The 18185-nt window shown below is 45.3% G+C and overlaps 2 protein-coding genes across 6 annotated transcripts in view; one reads left to right on the plus strand and one right to left on the minus strand.

The window, feature by feature from the left end:
- The window catches only part of CTPS1 (CTP synthase 1), a 35478-nt gene extending 29469 nt beyond the window's left edge, over positions 1-6009 (plus strand). Inside the window, exons 14-19 of the mRNA XM_051987890.1 lie at positions 156-252; positions 1136-1191; positions 1272-1368; positions 2993-3137; positions 3748-3838; positions 5171-6009. Coding sequence (XP_051843850.1) covers positions 156-252; positions 1136-1191; positions 1272-1368; positions 2993-3137; positions 3748-3832 — 480 coding nt within the window. The 3' untranslated portion in view covers positions 3833-3838; positions 5171-6009. The remainder of the gene's footprint in view (positions 1-155; positions 253-1135; positions 1192-1271; positions 1369-2992; positions 3138-3747; positions 3839-5170) is intronic.
- Positions 6010-9210: 3201 nt separating this feature from the next.
- The window catches only part of SLFNL1 (schlafen like 1), a 48756-nt gene continuing 39781 nt past the window's right edge, over positions 9211-18185 (minus strand). For 4 of the 5 annotated variants that reach the window (XM_051987887.1, XM_051987886.1, XM_051987885.1 and 1 more), the window contains exons 2-4: positions 14548-15779; positions 10940-11594; positions 9211-9710 (exon numbers count right to left, since the gene is read on the minus strand). In XM_051987887.1, coding sequence (XP_051843847.1) covers positions 9502-9710; positions 10940-11594; positions 14548-15468 — 1785 coding nt within the window. In that variant the 5' untranslated portion in view covers positions 15469-15779 and the 3' untranslated portion in view covers positions 9211-9501. Of the gene's footprint in view, positions 9711-10939; positions 11651-14547; positions 15780-18185 lie in introns of all 5 variants that reach the window. The other variant, XM_051987889.1, reaches the window with a different exon arrangement.

Here is an 18185-nt window from a genome sequence, read left to right on the forward strand (position 1 = left end):
TTTTAGTGGCCAGGCAAGCCTTTTTCCTCACTAACAGTGCCATAATGTTAGAGCAGCATTCTGCATGTTTTTAAGTTGCCAAGAAGGAAAAGATGAAAATAGCTGCCAACTTGGTGGCCACTTCTCAAGGAGATGATGTGTTGACTAATTTCCAGGTAATTGACATGCCTGAACACAATCCTGGACAAATGGGCGGTACCATGAGACTTGGCAAGAGGAGGACACTCTTCCAAACGAAGAACTCAATCATGAGTAAGAAGAGCTTCTCTTTTTGACCTGACCTTTCAGCTTGAGGCAAGCTGGGATAGAGCCAAATAGAGCCAAGGGGCCTTCAGGCTGAAAAGATGCCTGAAAAAGATCTGCCGCTCTTGCTGATGGGACTTGTTCTTGCTGAAACTTGGTTACTAAGAGAGAGTGGACTTAATTTTTATAGCAGGAGATGGGGCAGAACTATGGCTGCAAGCTCTCTGGAGGCAGATTTTGGTTCAGTATAAAAACTTCCCTCATTACTACAGGGTGTTCCAAAGTGAAATGGGATTCTTTCTGGAATTGTTGAACATGAGATTACACCACCACTTGATGGTTTTGAGGAGAGATTATTTAATGCTTTGGATGATGCATGGCCTGTGGTTCCACCAAACGAGTCTAAAATATGTCCTGCCTGCCATTTTTAGCCTAGAGAAGTAATACAGCCCCTTCTTGTGCTTAAGTGTCCAATTATTGTGTCTTCATATTTGTACAGTTCAGGAAAGTGACAGATACCACTGAAAGATGGGGAGGGGGGGGTCACTGAACATACCTGCCTAGCTCAGTTTCTTTCAGGGACAGATGAATAAATGGGCATATCCCATTTTATTACTGGGTTCTCTGTTGGTGAAACAGTTTTAATATGACATGATGCTTTGACATGGAATGGATGCCTGTGTACTGGCCTCGGGGGCATTCTCCCAAAGTGAGAGATTTGCCCTGTTGGTAGCCTGAAGATGGCAGAAGTCATAAAGTCTGGACCCTAGAAGGAAATGTGTATTCATGGAGACCTAGATGTTGAAAAAAGGGGTTGTGAATAAATTGACTCTGGGAATTGAGGTTCTTACAGGAGTGTGAGAAATTATGTCCTGCACCGTTTCCTTTCTAGGAAAGCTGTACGGGGATCCTGATTACTTGGAGGAAAGACACCGGCACAGGTTTGAGGTACGCATCGGGGCTTCTGCAGCCTCCTTTCTGTCTTCCTAGAAGCACCATGTCATTGAAGGAGCGTTCTGTACCCTCAGGTGAATCCAGTCTTAAAGAAGTGTTTGGAAGAACAAGGCTTGAAGTTTGTGGGCCAAGATATTGAAGGAGAACGAATGGAGATTGTGGAGCTGGAGGGTAAGGACTTGGGTAGTTGGATTAATTGCAGGTTCATAAGTTCTCATATTTGACCATTTTTTTTAATCTGTGGAAGTTTTTTTTTAAAACCATAAAACTTTTTTTGTGTAGAGAGCTCCAAATTACAGTTCCTTTAACCAGTGCAGTCTGGTACCTTCTCTATAATAGGTGCCTGTCAAAAGAAACAACTGGAACCTAAGCTAAGGCTTTGAGACTCTTAGATTGGATTTGTTTACTAGACTCCCTGCCGCATGTATAAACTAACAAAAACAAAATTAATCACATATAAAAATAAGGAGAAAAATCTTCTGTAGACTCCTCATCATTTAATAAGGTAGACCTAAAGACCAAGAGAGTTAGTACAACAAGCAGAAATGTTCTGCTCTGGTAGGTCTTTTTCAATATTTCAACCGTTAGCCCTGGAAAGACTTGTAACACATGTACAGTATTACACATGGGGCAGAATGTGACTTGAAAGTGTTATAAAGAAGTCTAATGCAGGAAAGAAGACTTTCTATTTAAGAGAGAGTAGCTTTGAAGGAAAAGCGTGAGTTAAGTACTTTTGATGAGGAAAGGATGATTTCAGGCACTAGTAGGGTAGGGGTAGGTCAGCATTAGATAGTGGAACAAGATTGAAACAGTTTGACTGAAATGGTAAAAATAGAGGGAAGGGATGTTCACTCATTTTTTGTGCCCAATTCTTCATAATCCCACTTGGGGTTTTCTTTGCAAGATACTGGCATAGCATCTTATTTGATCCTACCCTGCAGGGTGGGTGCTGTTATCCATATTTTATATTTGAATAAACTGCTTTCAGATAAGTGACTTTGCTATAATCATTTAGCTACTAAGTGTCTGAGGCTAGATTTAAACTCGGGTCTCCTGACTCCAGCCCTGGCATTCTATCTAATTTACAATGAATCTTAATTGTATACTGGTTCTACATTTCATTGACAGTAGAATAAAATAAAATTGGGAAAAATAGTTTGGAAGAGTTGTGGAGGACTTTAAATGTCAGGATAATGAATTTGTGGATTGGGGTGCATTTTTTTCCTAGGTATTATCTTTAGAGTGTTTCAGTGACAAATTCTTTTATTCATCTTTTTTTGGAGGAGGGGCAACACTATTGCCACTTCGCCCCAAATAAAAAGGGGTTAATACAATTCTTGTAACTATAGTCGAACAAAATACATCTACACATTTGCCATGTCCAAGATATTTTCTTTACCTTAGGTCCATAAGCATCCTTCAAGGTGAGTGATCCTTAATCCTTTAACTCATAGTTGGTTAGTGTATTGATCCGAATTCTCAAGTGCTTCCATCTTATTGTTCTTTAAGGTATCGTTACTGTATAAATGGTTCTTCTGGTTGTTCTGTTTCATTCTGCATCAGTTCATACAAGTCTCATTTGGAGGATTATTGAGGATGGGTTGGAATGGGAAGAGACTAGAATCACAGTTATCAGGAGGCATTTATGATAACCCAGGTTTTCACCTGGTGAATGTGATAGCACAAGTGGTAGAAGGCAAGAGAACACATGTATGTAAGAATGGAAATAGAATCAGCAAATTTGGTGATTACACAAATGTTCATAATATAAGTTGTTTTTTAAATTTGTTTTCAGATCATCCATTTTTTGTTGGTGTTCAGTATCATCCTGAGTTCTTGTCCAGACCAATCAAGCCATCTCCCCCTTACTTTGGCCTCCTATTGGCCTCAGCTGGAAGGCTCACTCACTATCTCCAGAAAGGCTGCAGACTCTCTCCCAGGTGCGAAATCTTCCTTGCTTATCTTTGGTGCCTTAGAGTTGGTTGTTGATGAGCTTAGGTTTTTCCTCTGTGATCTGGATTTTTTCCTTATCCAAGTTTAGTTTTTCTTTGTGAAGCTCTTTTCGCTTTGACTCATGACCTTTGGTTGTCTCTCCTGTATGCCACAGTTTTGGGGACATGGTGTCCCAGTTGTGTGGAGCAAGTAAGATATTAGTGCCCTGATCTCCATATCTGGGAAGGATTTATTGGCTCTAAGGAGCCCAGTTTTATGCATTCCTCTTATATTTACAGAAGGCTTGGAAAGGATATGATTTGACTGAGGTTGCATAGCCACTAAGTGGCAAAGACAAGACTTGAATTTTCAGCTAGGCAACAACAAAATAGCTGTAGTTTTTTGGGGAGCACAGGTCACACATAAGTCATGTCTTATCTGGTTCTATTCTTGCCCCCATATTTAAAAGGCAAGTACCTGAGGAGACAAAACTAAGGATATAGAAGAGGCCTGAGGTCTGCACTAGGGTATGGGTCTGGAACAGATGGAGACCATGAATAAATGAAGTAAGGTATGGCCTTTATAGGAGATCTTTAATAGAATTTCTGGATTTTGCAGGGATACCTACAGTGACCGGAGTGGGAGCAGCTCCCCTGACTCTGAAATCACCGAATTGAAGTTCCCATCGATAAATCATGACTGATGCCTGGTAATGTCTCTTAACACTGTTGGTTTGCCTCATTTGGGTTTGTATAAAGACATGATGCACAGCACAGTGTTGGGCATTGCCTGGGTGGGAAGGCCATGCCTCTGGCACTAGGAATGACAATCTATTATTACTACATCTTTTCCAGTACAGAAATTAGGGAGGTATTGAGAATTAGGACATGTGACTCATTAGACACATGTCTGATGAAGACACAGGAGTAGGAATTAATTCAGTTGCCTTTTTTTTTTTTTTTTTTTTTTTTTTTTTTGGCTGAGGCAATTGTGGTTAAGTGACTTGCCCAGGGTCACACAGCCAGGAAGTGTTAAGTGTCTGAGGCCAGATTTGAACTCGGGTCCTTCTGACTTCAGGGCTTGTGCTCTATCCACTGCACCAATTAGCTGCCCCTAGTAGGTTTTACTTCTGCCCGAGCTGTTTCAGATTTTCAGTGTGGTGGGTGGAGTGTGAATTTATTGGTTTAGCTTTTCTAAATGTCTGAATTCTGGCACTTTCTGCTTTGCTTTGCCTATAATTATCTGAGATACAGGGATAGATACTTGGCTATCTAGAAAATTGATGCTACAATTAGAAATTAAAACTTGATAAAATCACAGAATGTTAGAGGTGGAAGAGAAACTTCGAGAACATTTCACTCAATCTCATTTTACAGAAAAGGAAACTAATTGATAGAGCTTGGTCAGGAGAGAACCTTTCCCATGATAGATAATGGGGTAAACTGAATAACTCTTTCCCTAGACTAACCTTTCCCATGATAGATAGGGGGTTAACTGAATACGCTTTCCCTAGACTACCCTGCTTCAATCAGAGGGATACTTCAGCAGACAAAAATGGAATCAGTTCATGTAACAGGAATAGATGGAACTCCTGACCAAGATCTATCAATTAGAGGCTGTTTGTATGACAGAAGAAATCAGAGTAGGATATAAATCTACCTTGGAAACTTGAAGTAGCTTTAGAACAAATAGACTGTCTTCTAGGGAGGAAGAGCATAAGAACTAAAGCTCTCTGACACCTCTTGTTAAGAAGTGGGCTTCTGTCCCTTAAAGCATTTGAGCAGCAGCTTTCTGTCAGGGATGTTCTGCTGGAGTTTATTTAGACTAGTTCCCAGAGGTTCTAGACTCCTCTGAACATTGTATATCTAGTCTTTCCTTAACTAGAGCCTGAATTCAGATTTGTTGCTAATAGTGTTGGAGGCAGGAGCAAGGGGAAGAGGAGGTACGGCCTCTACCATGCTAGAGGTTATCCCTTATTATCCCACTACTCCCTGTCTAGACCATCTCACAAAGTGACTAACATATCTTTCTTTTTGTCCAGGAACAACTCTGCCATGAGATCCGTTGGATTTGGCTGGAATTTACAGTCTTGAATTCACTCTCAACATTTATGTTTTTTAATTAAAATTATTTTATTACGGGAAAAAAAAAAAAAAACCAGTTCCCAAACTTTGTCAGTTATTGCATGTCCCATCATGTAGACTTGGATGTTCCCCTCCTCCCCCTTCTGTAATACACTGCCCTATTCCCGGGCCCTGTTTAGTATGTTGGGGCTCCTAGGGAGAAAACAGAAGGAAAGCTTCAGAGGCAATGGGTGGCAAGGATGGCTTAGATAGTCTTTTGCTTGAAAAAGTTCTTTTTCTTTCTCCTGCCACTGGTGGAGAAGCTGGTAGGTCCCACCTGGCATGGGCCACAGGACTTTGTGAAAGCTATGCTTTGTGATATGTAGTTCAGGTGACTTGAGACTGTCTCATGCCATCAAGGGAGGAGAAATCCAAGGAAGAATTGTGATCATCTGTGAACTAGGAAGGGGATCAGCCCCACCTGGGCTTGGTATAAAATCATGTGAAATGCCATTAACCCTAAAGCCTTGGGCTTCCTGTTCCAACCTACCTCTAAGACCAGGGGAGTCCCTCCTTGCATCAAGGGGTGGCTTTTAAAAGGGACACAGAACTGCCTCTCAAGCCCTTGGAGGAGGGTGACAAGCTTTGCCTTTTTAAAAAACAAAAAATGTGGGGGGAGCTCTTCCTAAATGGTGTTAATGCAAGTATGAGATGCTATTTTCTTATGTGCTGTAACTAGGGATGGAGCTGCCTTCCCAAAATCCTCTAGCCAGACTTCATGTATTTTGTCAATGGAATTAAAAAAAAAAATTACCCAGCTCTTGTCTTGTGTCTTCCATGATTGATTGCCTTTTTCTTCACCTGACAAAAATGTCTATGCGTTACCATATAGGCCAAAATGTATCGATCTTGGTTGTCTGTAGGCATGACAGGGGATTCTGATACTGAACTGACTCCTCATGAACAGATGACTATATTTGTGTCCTTCCCAGAACTTGGAAGGAGCTTGGTCTCACTGGGAAGAACAATAGGGGAAAATTGAAAAAAAGACAAAACTTGGCATAGAAACTCTTTAGAAGCATTTATTAATAAGCTCCTGCTGGAGTAAACATTCTTTTCAGCAAGACAGTACATACATACACATATATAAAATACGGAATAATGGGTGGAGTGGGGAGGGAGAAGTCAGGAAAGCCTTGGGAGAGGCAGCACTATTGCCAAATTCTGAGGGAAACCAAGAGGTCAAGGCAAAGGAGGCAACATGACATTTGTGAGAACTGGCAGGAAGGTGAGTAGAAAGGAGAAGGCTGGAAAGTAATTGAGTAGAACAGTGATATGGTTAGATCCCTGCGTTAGTAAAATAAGGCAGCTGGCTTGAGAAGAGATTAGAGCAGGGGGACCAAATGGGTGACATGCAATCTAATCCAGGTGAGATGGTCTGTCACTCATCCCTGGGGGCCACAGGGTCATAAACACCTGACAAGTCTTCAAGTGGACTTAGATGCTTCTCTTGCTGGATGCGCCATGGAGCATCACATGTCCGAGTACGAGTTGGGCTTAGAGAGATTCTAAGTTAACGTAACCTAGGCTGTGCCATAATGGGCCACAGCTCTAAAGCTAGGAGGGATTTCAGGAGTCATTAGATCTAACCTCATTTTAAAGAAGAGTTTAAAGATGGCCAGGAAGATTCTGACTTGTCCCAGGATACACCAGTAGTATCTGTCAAACCTGGGATTTGAATTTAGTCCTTCTGACTTCTAAGCCTGTTTTCATTGGACTATCCAACCTATGACATTCCCCATATAACTTCTTGTCCAAGATAGCCATCTTTAGAGCAGATGATTTCATCTTAATCTTTGGGAAGCAGATGTACACTCAATCCCATTTCTTTGTGAGGCAATGGGGTTAAGTGACTTGCCCAGGGTCACATAGCTAGGAAGTGTGAGGGTCAGATTTGAATTCATGTCACCCTGACTTCAGGACTGGTGCCTTATGCGCTGCAACACCTAGCTGCCCCTTCGACCCCAATTCTTTACGGTATAGCATCACTCGTCTCTGGCTACCTCTCCACTCCTGGCATTTGGTTAATTCCTGCATATGTGCCTTGAATCTCATCCCCTTCCATTCCAAGGACTTTGCCCCACTATCTCAGGCATCTTAAATCCTTTGCCACTGACCCTTTCTCATGTACCTTCAAATGGACTGGAGCCTCCCCATTCTGGAAAGATCTTCCCTTGAATATCCTATCCAGCTACCACCCTCTTTTCTTCATGACTAAATGTGAAAAATTTTTCTATCCAGGACTTTTAATAGCAGCTAGGTAGTACAATGGATGGAGCACTGGGCCTAGACTGAGTTCAAATCCAGCTTCAGATACTTACTAGCCAATCCTAGGCAAGTCACAACCCAGTTTGTCTCAATTTCCTCAACTATAAAATGATCTGGAGAAGAAAATGGCAGCCTTGTACTTTTGCCAAGAAAACCCAAAATGGGGTCAGAGATGGTCATGATCGAAACAAACTGAACAAATTCCTAGTTCCTATTTTTTTTTTAACCCTTTGCCAAGGTGGCTTCCACTCACTGCTCTACTGAAACTTCAAAGATCTCTAGAGACGACCTTCTGAACAGTCAAATCCAGTATCATTTTCATTCCTCATTCTCCCAATCTCTGGCCATCTTCCCACAAATGCTTTTTTCTCCCTTGCCTTCAAAAAATACTATGCTTCCATCCCTCCATTTCTGACCACTTCTTTCCCCATCTCCGCTGCCTTCTTGTAAACTTCCTAATGGGTTCTCCTTAGTTAAGGATCCGACCTTGGCAGTTTCATTCCTGTCACTTCAGCTACTATTTCTACAGATCCTCTATCTATTACCACTGAGTCCTTTCTTCTAAACCTCAGACCTGCATTTATTTCCATTTGCTTTTAGGACAATCCTACCTGGATGCCAGCATCTCACATCCAAAACTGAACTCACCTTTTCCCCAAAACTTGTTCCATCTCTTGTGGTGCCTCTTAATTAGGTTTTCTGTTTAAACTCTTTCTTCCCCCCCATTTCCTGAGCCCCCACATCAGCTATATGAATTTTGTAGCATCTCTTCTCATTTCTCACTTCAACTGCCTTAGTACAAGGCTCCAATATTACCACTGACGTGAACTATTACACTGTTAAAAGCAGGGTTTTCTTGCCTCTACTCTGCCTTGTGTTGTCACAATAAATTTTCTGACACATGTCTTAAGATCATTCCTTGGCTCAAAAATCTTTCATGGTTGCTTTCTATAAAGTTCACACTTTTCTGAAGTGCTCAGAGCCCTCCAGAATCGAGTGCTCCTACCTTTCTAGCTCTCATTCCTGTCTTCTCTACCCTTTACCCTTCAATTAACCTGGATCATTCACTTCCCCTTCAGTGTGCCCCATACCTCACTTGACTGTCCACCAGGGATAGTCTTCCACCCAGACTCCATCTAACTTTGTGCCTCTATTTAGGTAATATTTTGTGCCGCTATCCTCCTCCTCCCCAGCCCTCTTCCCACCAGCCTTCGAGATCCGTGAGAACAGTATCATATCTAAATTTTGTTAGGTTAGAGTCATGAGCTAAGTTCCTGGGCCATCAAGACTCACAGTAACTGTCTGTCAGACGGACTGCTACCTGGGTAACTTAAAGCTCAGTTTAAGGGATATCACTGAGCATGGTTCGAGTTCAGAAGGGACAGTTATACCTGAAACCCTCTTCCTTGGGAGTCTGGGCCATCCCAGGACCACCTCGCCTTTTTTCCTGCTTAGACGGGAGCTGCTGGCTGAGGCCGAGTGCGCCCTGCGGCCTCTAGTTCAGCTGCCAGTGAAGTCACAACCATTGCTGGCCCAGATATGACTGACTTTATTAAAGAGCTTTGCAAAGAACAATTCCCAGCAGGCCTGTGTAGGGAGCAGGTTAATGATGGCTATCACATGAGAACATAAGTGCTTCATGGACAAACCTATGCTTGCTTGCTAGCTTCCTAGCTTCCTCCCTCAGGGGGCTCCGGGATCCCGCTGTTGTTGCTTGAAGTTGAAGGAAAATTGACAGGCAGTGCCAGCTTTCTCAGAGCTGAGGCTGGGAGAAGTTTCCCCTGAAGTGGAGGATTGATAATGAGTCATTTTAAAAGTGATTTTTGCACGCCCCCCACCTGTGCCTGCCCAGGACAGCACTTCACCAGCGCTGGTTTCAAACAGCTGAGAACCATCGGGGAGGGGCCAGTGGGGGAGCCTGCCTAAGGGCTGCCCCCGAGGGTCCTGAGCATGGGTTCGAGCACAAGGACAAAGTGCGCTTTTAGAGGAGATGCATGATCCGGTTTGTGGCGGCCCCTGCCTCTGGGGTGTGGCTCGCAAGGCCTGTCACATGATGCAGCAGATGCAGGAGGAGGGCTGCTGGCACAGCTGTTGGCACAGGCCCCGATTCAGCTCTTCCTGGAGATGCTCCTTCTCCATGGTCAAGGCACTGACCCTTTTTTGCAGCTTGTTCAGCTCTGCGATCCATTTCTGAGGATATACAAGTCAGTTAGGGGCGGGCAGCCAGGGGGCCCTTGTGCCTAACGAGCTCGCTCTTCACTGCCACTGCCAGCCTGCTAGCTCTAGCTGGGAGGGGCTGCCTTCTCTTCTGGCCTGGCCGGCTGGGAAGCCTCCTACCTGTTCTGCCTCCACCTCTCCTTTCTTCCCCCGCCATCCTTCACAGGCTGTGCTCCTCACTACACACTAGTCAGACCCACTTGCTCTAGGTCACTCTTCTCAAGAGCTCTCAGAGGCTCCCTACTGCCCATTGAGCCAGGTAGACACTGCTGATCTTGCACTCCAGGCTCTGCACCATCTACTTCCGAGCTTTGTAGTCAACCTGACTTTACAAACCCCTTCCGGGCTGGCCGTGCTCCTCTCACCACGGCCTGACTCCGCTTCCTGTCCTCTCCTCCCTAGGTGTGTCCCTGCCCTCCTCCCTCCTGGAGTGACTTCCTCCCCCCTGCCCCCACTGTTCTGGTCGCTCCTCTCTACCCCGCCCGACTTCTACCTGGTGAAGGCCGTCCTTTCAAGTATTAAGTGCTCCAACCTATCTTCTACTGGAGCCCCAGGTGACAAACTGACAGACTCGGGGCCACTGAGAGAGAAGGGACTTGTTCAAGGTCACGCGGCCCCCCGCAGCCCTGAGGGCCGGGCCTCCTGAGGCCCGGGCCAGATTTTCTTCGCCCCCTAACCCTGTCGGGCCTCAAGCCGAAGCCTCGGCTCCCCCGTGACAGCTGCCCACAGCAGCCTGGGCTACCCTTGCGGATGCAAGACCTCGCTTCGCAGCGACTCCCCTCCTCCGGGAGGGCTTCCCTGACATTGTGGCGAGAAGCGCCTTCTCCCTCGGAGCGCGCAGTCCTTGGCTCGCGTTAAGGATTACTGCTGGGTGTAGGTGATGTCACAGCCGTGCCGTCAGGTCCTAGCTGCACGCAGAGAAGGCGGCAGGAGTGTCGAGTGAATGTCTAAACTAACACTGGCCGTGGCGGGGGAGGGGCCCAGGGGCTGGAGAGGGAACCATTTGTGGTGTCCTCTATGGGAAGTGGGAGTCACAGGGCCTAGGCTTGAATCTATGTGACCTTGGATAAATCCCTTCTCTCGGGGCCTCAGTTTCTTCATCTGTAAAATGAGGCGCTTGGACTAAGGTCCCATCTAGCTCTAAGGCCTTACGAGTCTAGGATGATCCCGTCACCTCTGCTCAGGGCCAGGCCGCCAGTTACCTGCCTGCACCACTCCTGAATGGCACTGCCCGAGAGCGGGCCCTGGATGCTGCCATCCCGCCGCAGGAACACTTCTCCCAGGTCTGTCTCGTAGAGGAGAGGCTCGGAGAGGGCCTTGGGCCTGTGCACCGTGAGGCGGATCACCTTGAGCAGGTCGTTTTTGCTGCCCCCGGCCTTTATCACAGGAACGAAGGAGAGCGTGTAGGCCTCGGGAAACACCTGGGGCTTGAAGCCCTGCAGGATGGAGTCCACCAGCAGGCGCACTCGGTCCTCCTCCTGGTGGTCGCAGTGGATGCCGCGCACTTGCCCGCTGTCCTCGACTCCCACAAAGAGGCTGCCCCCCTCGCTGTTGAGGAAGGCGCAGACATAGCGGCGGACGTGGTGCTTCAGGGCCAGACTCAGGTATTCGCCGCCCCCGCGTTTGAACTCCAGGTTGCGCGTCTCGTTGCCTAGGAAGGCGCCATGGAAGAGCTTCTCCTGCCCCACGATCTCTTGGTGCACAATGGCACTGTCTGAGCGGGCGGCCCAGGGCAAGCTGGGGGAGTGGGGCCGGAGGGCCCTGGAAGGTGGGGTGGAGGCGGTGGGGGCAGAAGGCCAGTCTGCCGAGAGCCCAGCGCTGGGCCGGGCTGGGACTGGTCGGGAGGCCTGGTTGTGGCTGTGGTCGTAAGAGTCACAGTTGTGGGTGCTGTCATCATCTGTGGGCTGGAAGCTCTGGAGGGACAGGAGGGGAAGGAGGCCTGGGGAACAAGCAGGGAGTTCCCATTCTCCAGAGCATGCAGGGAGGGGCTTAGCTGCCAGAAATATCCTCTGGGATAAGGCTCATTCCTCCCCCTCTTTAGATTCTGGCTGGGAAGGAATAAACTAGAGAGGCTTCTTTTCGCCAGCCAGGCCTGTTGCTTGAAGGGAGAACAGGGACAGCTCCACTGTTAGAATTTCCCTGGGAAGGGCCTCCAAGGTGGGGAGGGAGGGTCCAGTTTATGCAACCTGGGATTTGTAGTGGTGTGGATTGGGAGTGGGGAGTGGGAGGTTGGGGAGGGATTTTTACAGAATCTCAAGCCTTAGACCAGTCTAGATTAGAGAAATTAGGCTCCTCACAAGGGAGTGTCATGAATGGGAGGACTTAGATCCAATATAAAGTGGATCTTATCTCTTTTCTTGGGCTCCCTTATATCCCCAGAAAGGATAAAAGAATGAAAGGACACAAATGGGACTTTTCTTGGGGACCTAGATGGTGAAACTATCTTCTGAGGCAGCCCGCTCCACTCTGCAATAGTTCTATTAAGTTTTTTCTTCCATCAAGCCTAAATTTACTTTATAGCAACTTCCATCCAATTGAATTGACTCTTAAAATTCCCTTCAGGTCTGGGCCATAGCTTTCCCCCATGTGGGATAAGAGCGTATCAGCCAGCCAGGATGACCTTTTTGGTTACAAATGACAATCCCACATCCGTGCAATGAGCACAAACCCCTATGAGGCTGGAATTCTGCAATCTCAGGTCATCTATTCCTACTTCCAGCTAAGGAAGGAATTCTTCCTATAATGTCCCAGATGACCCTGAGTGGTCTTTTAGGCTCTGTTTAAACATCTCTGGTATGGACAACTTTCTATATCTCAAGGAACTCCTTTCTGTCTTTAGGCATTCAATCGCTGATCAAAGGTGGGAGAGCACAAGAGACGAAGCAAATGTGTACTAGTGTATCTCAGTCTGGGCCCAAGAAGCTTCCTAAGGATGTGTGCACTATGTTGAGGCTGTTTACTGATGGGATTCAGTGTGGACACTCCTCACTTCTGAGGGCCAAAAAGAAATGAGAATTCCATCTCAAAGCCTTGTATGAACATAGACAAGGCATTTATAACTCTCTGAACCTAGCTTCCTCAGCATTTTTTGAGCATCTCATAGTTTTGTTTTGATGGTCAGATGGGAGGATTCACACTGAGTGGTTCCTTATTTTAAAGCACCATGGAAAATTTGGCAGTCACTGTTATCACTTAGGCTTGATCTAAAGAAAAATCTGTAATTTTGAGCCAACCCAAAATGGAATGGGCTGCTCCAGGAGACAATGGGCTCTTTCCCCTTAAAGGTCTCAAACAAACAAAAAATCAGCCTGGATGACCATTTGCTGGAGTTATAATTTTTGTCAGTTATAGAACAGACTAAATAGCTTGTCTTCCAACTTCCTGAGACTGTTACAGGGGGGCTCTTCTATATCTTGGCTTCAAGTGGTCAGTGACCACTGGATGAGGAGCAAATTGCCTGCTCTTGGATCAGGTTTTCTGATCCTCATGGTGCCTCATGGCACCAGCAACACCCAAAGGTTGCCACCCCATCTCTCCTATTGATCCCAGAATGCTTTTTAGGTGATAATAAGAACTACCTCTAATCCCTCTGTTCTTAAGAGCATAGGCTTCAGCCTCTCATGCCAATAAAGCCTATGAGAAAGTGCCAAAGCTGAATCCTCCAGACCCAGAAACTTTTAGAGGACAGAGTTGGGAAATACTATAAGTGAGCAGCTGACGAATCATTCCCTTATCAAGCTCTGACCTGAAAAGGATTATGAGAGTGGGCAGAAGTTGAAGTGAAAATTGAGGCGTGATATAAGAACCTACAAACAAAGCTTTGGCCTTTGGGAGTGGGCTAGCTTTGGGAGGCAGTGGGTATCCCCATTGAGTTGGTGCTGGATGACTGCTTATCAAGAATACTATGAGGGATTCTTCTCCAGATGTGGTTGGAACTAGAGGGTCTGTGAGGACTTTTTCAATTCTGAGATGTAGTTTTATGAAGTTTTTCCTTACATTAAGCCAAAATCTGTTTTCTGGTACTTTATACTCATTGCTTCTAGGTCATCCCGCTGGGACCGAGAAGAACAAGCCTAATCCTTCTTTTATATGACAGCCATCCAACTATTTGAACTCTTCTATTGTTTCCTGGCATCCTTCCTGCCCAAGAGCTGCTTGAGCTATGCCCTACTACTGAGAAGTTTTCCTTGAAATGATTCCTTCCTGTCTTCCTTATTGTCCACTGTGCCCTCCTCCCCGGATGACCTTGTTCTCCCTTTTTCCATTTCTTGGCTGAATCTTCCTGTCCCTTTCCCTCACTTGCACCTGGCCCAATATGGTTTCTCTGTTTTTAGGATACTGACAAGTTGGGATCAAAATTCAGACATAACCTGGACTCTGAAAGCTCAGTCACTTAGAACAGAGCAGGGGACACCCCTCCCCTCTATCACCCATTTACATTCCTCTTTCTTTAGAGATGGGGTAACTAGGAATAGACCAAGGTGAGAGCCTGAGGGATGCAAGAAATGGTTGCCTTTACTCCAGTTATCAGACAGCCAGGTAAGGTAGGATAGGGGTGTCCACTCGGGGAATGTGGGCCTTCTGATTCCACAATATTCCCCATTATAAAAGAAAATTTTTCCTGAAGCTAGCCTCATGCCTCAACAAGGCCCCAAGCCTTTGTCAAAATCCCTATCTCCATTTACAGAACTTTCATTTTTCTACAGCACTCATGGGCTACAGATACCAATATATATAGGTGCAGGTTGAACTCATGCTTTCTCCTCACTTTCCCCAACATCCCGCCATGGCCCCGCCCTGCCCATCCTACCTCTCTGCTGAAGAGGATCCGTGGGCCCTCGCTCACTGCCAGCATCTTGCCCCTTGCCACGAGGTCCTTCAGAAGCACGTGCTCCTCGGCAGCTTGCTGTAGCTGCTGGGCCACAGTACTGGAAGCTATCGAAGTGGGCACCTGTATCAGGGCATGGGCACGACGATGCTTCTTTACCACCCTGATGGCCTCCCTCTCTAGTGGCAGGTGCAGACGCTCAAACATGTCCCGCAGCAGACAGGAGAGTACTGCCCCTGAGAATTGTGGGTTCAAGTGATTCACATACAGGGTATGCAAAGGTGGGGGCATCTTGGAGAGGGGGCCCTCAGGAGGTGGCTCTTCTGGTGGGGGCTGCACATGTAGGGACTCCCCTGAGGGTCTTCCTTCGAGGGTTTCTTTTGAGATTGATTCTTCTGCCAGCACCTTCAAGGAAGGCTCTCCCTTTGAGTTCCTGAAGGGAGATTCCCCAATGGGATTTTCTGTTAACATCTCATCTAGAGCTGTCCCTGCTATAGGTATCTCTTTGAGGGACTCCCAGGAGAGAGTATCTGATAGGGTTTCTACTGCTGAAATCTCTACTTGCTGTGTTTCTCTGGGAATTTTTGAGGGAGTTTCTTTGGGTATCTCCTCTAGGGGTTCCTCTGTGTAGGTCTTTTCCATGAGTATTTTCATAAAGGACTCCCAAGAGTCTGTTCTGGTCTCTTCTGTTTGAGTCTGTACTTGGGATGTATCTGTGGGAGTCTCTTTGGAGGTGGCCTCCCCTATTGAAGTTGGTCTCCAGAGTGTTTCTTTGGGGATCAGACCCTGAGATGTTTCTATAAGGGTCTCTTTTGGGGAGGGCTTTGTGGAGCTCATCTCCAAGGGTGATTTTTGGTTCTGGAGAATGCCCACTAGTTCCTCTCCTACAGTCACCTTCTTCATTCCCCAGTCCTCCTACCCTTAAGGACTGTGCTCTGTGCCTCTGGGTCTCAAGGATTCAGAGATGACTGAAGTAGACGAGCAGCTGGGCCCTGGACTGGGACCAGCAGGACAGGGAAGCTTTCTGGGGGAAGCCCACACACTTTCCAGGGACGGTGAGGCTGCCAAGTGACAGGTTGGAAGGAGCAAGGATGGGCCCCAGCTGGGCCTGGCCCCTTTCGGCTCCCAATCTCGGATGCGGAAAAAGTAGAAGGGGAGAAATGATGGCCTGATGGGGAGGCCCTGCAGTGTGGGGCCTTGCTCCGGCTTGGGTCCTAAAGAACAAAAGAAGACAGCATAAAGTTCAGGAGGCTTTAAACTTTCCCCAGCATAGCAGAGAGAGATGGTCTGATATTCTCAAAAGAAAGGAACCTGAGCCCAGGGAGGTTATCGGTAAAGTTAGTGATTTGAAATAGATGAATCTCAAAGATAGAATAAAGTTAGTGACTTGAAATAGATGAATCTCAAAGCTAGAATAGATAGAATCTCATAGTTGGAAGGGAACTTGGAGATTTTCTAGTCAAACTTGTATTTGAATAGTAGCTACAAGTTTTTGCTTGAAAACTTCAGTGATGGGGAATCCACTATTTCTCAAAGCAATCTATTTCCTCTTTGGCTTGCTCAGATTGTCAGACATTTTCTCTTATACCAAATAGGCATATTGTAATATTAGACAAAGAAGTAGATTTGGAGTAGGCAGAGACATGACAGAGTGAAAAGATCACTGACTACGGAGTCTGATGGCAAGGATTCAATCCTACTTCAGACACTATGACTAAAGGCAAGTTAAATACCCTTCCAGAACTTGTTTCTTGAACTGTAAAATTAAGAGGCCTATATTTATTTGTCCTGATTTGTGATGCAAACACCTTGGTTTGGATCACACTTCCAAGTGGAAGACTCCACTTCTGCTACTTGTGTGGGTGTACATATATATATATGCATATAAATATAGATACACATACATATATTTATCTGTATGACTATGGACAAGCCATTCAACTATTTTAGATTTCAGATGGATTAGATGATCTTTTAAATTCCCTGCCAGTTTTAAATTTTTGTTCTATGACTAGAAAAGGGTTTGTAGCTATAACTACCTGTTGTTCATAGTATTGCCTTCCACGGCTAAGCAAAAAAAAAAAGTCTAATCTTTCTTCCTTAGGGCATTTTATATGCCTCCACCACCCCCTCCCGAGTGCTTTGTCATATTGGAAGGCCTTGAATAGGCCAGTGAAACTATGAGCTATCCTGTGCAGGGTTACCAAGATGAACAGATCCTGGTGGAGCATTCTGACAAAAGGTGATCCACTGGAGAAGCAAATGACAAACTACTCCAGTATCTCTGCCAAGAAAACATCATGGACAGTATTAAAATGATAGAAGAGATGACATCAGAAGATGAGCCTCTGAGGTCAGAAAGGGTTCAACATTACTACTGGGGAGGAGCAGAGGACAATTACAAGTAGCTCCAGAATTAATGAAGTAACTGGGCCAAAGTCAAAAGGAAGCTCAGCTGTAGATGCATCCATTGACCAAAGGAAAATCCAATGCTGTGAAGATCAATATTGCACAGGAACCTGGAATGTAAGATCTATGAACCAAGTAAGCTGCAAATAGGAGACAGAAAGATTAAAACAATTTAGGTGTCAGTGAACTTGAATGGATGGGAATGGGTAAATTTAATTTGAGTGATTACATATACTATTGTGGGCAAGAATCTCTTAGAAGAAATGCAGTTGCCTTCAAAGTTGTTTTTTAAAAGGGTAAGCAACAAAGTACTCAAAAGTAATAGAATGAGATCTATCAGATCCAAGGCAAACCTTTCAACATCATTGTAATTACAAGTCTATGTCCCAATGACTGATGCTGAAAAAGCCAAAGTTGCTCAATTCTATGAAAACCTACAACATCATCTAGAGATAACCCTAAAAAATATTACATTCATCACAAGGGACTGGAAAGCTAATGTAGGAAGTCAACAGATAATTGGAATAAGCAATTTGGCATTAGAGTATAAAATGAAGAAGGACAGAAACTAAATTTGCCAAGATGCCCTGATGGTCATACCAAATACTCTTTTAACAACCCAAAAAACAACTCTATATATGGACATCACCAGATGGTCAATATTGATATCAGATTGATTATATACCTTGCAGCTAAAACTGGAGAAGTCCTATACAGTGAGTTAAAACAAGACTTAGAGCTTACTGTAGCTTCTTGTTGCAAAGTTTATACTTAATTGAAGAAAGCAGGGAAAACCATCAAACCATATAGGCATGACCTAAATAATATCCTTGATGAATCTGAAATAGAAATAAGGAATATATTTAAGGGATTAGATCTGGTAAATAGAGGGCCTGAAAATTGTGGTCAGAGGTTTATAATACTGTGCAGAAGGAAGCAACAAAAAACATCCCAAGGGATACTGATACATTGTTGATGGAATTGTGAATACATCCAGCATGCTGGAGAGCAATTTGGAACTATGCTTAAAAAGTTATCAAACTGTGCATACCCTTTGATCCAGCAGTGTTACTACTGGGCTTATACCCCAAAGAGATACTAAAGAAGGGAAAGGGACCTGTATGTGCCAAAATGTGTGTGGCAGTCTTCTTTGTAGTGGCCAGAAACTGGAAACTGAGTGGATGCCCATCAATTGGAGAATGGCTGAATAA

The sequence above is a fragment of the Antechinus flavipes genome, chromosome 3 (genome assembly GCF_016432865.1).
Source record: "Antechinus flavipes isolate AdamAnt ecotype Samford, QLD, Australia chromosome 3, AdamAnt_v2, whole genome shotgun sequence".
Taxonomy (NCBI): Eukaryota; Metazoa; Chordata; class Mammalia; order Dasyuromorphia; family Dasyuridae; genus Antechinus; species Antechinus flavipes.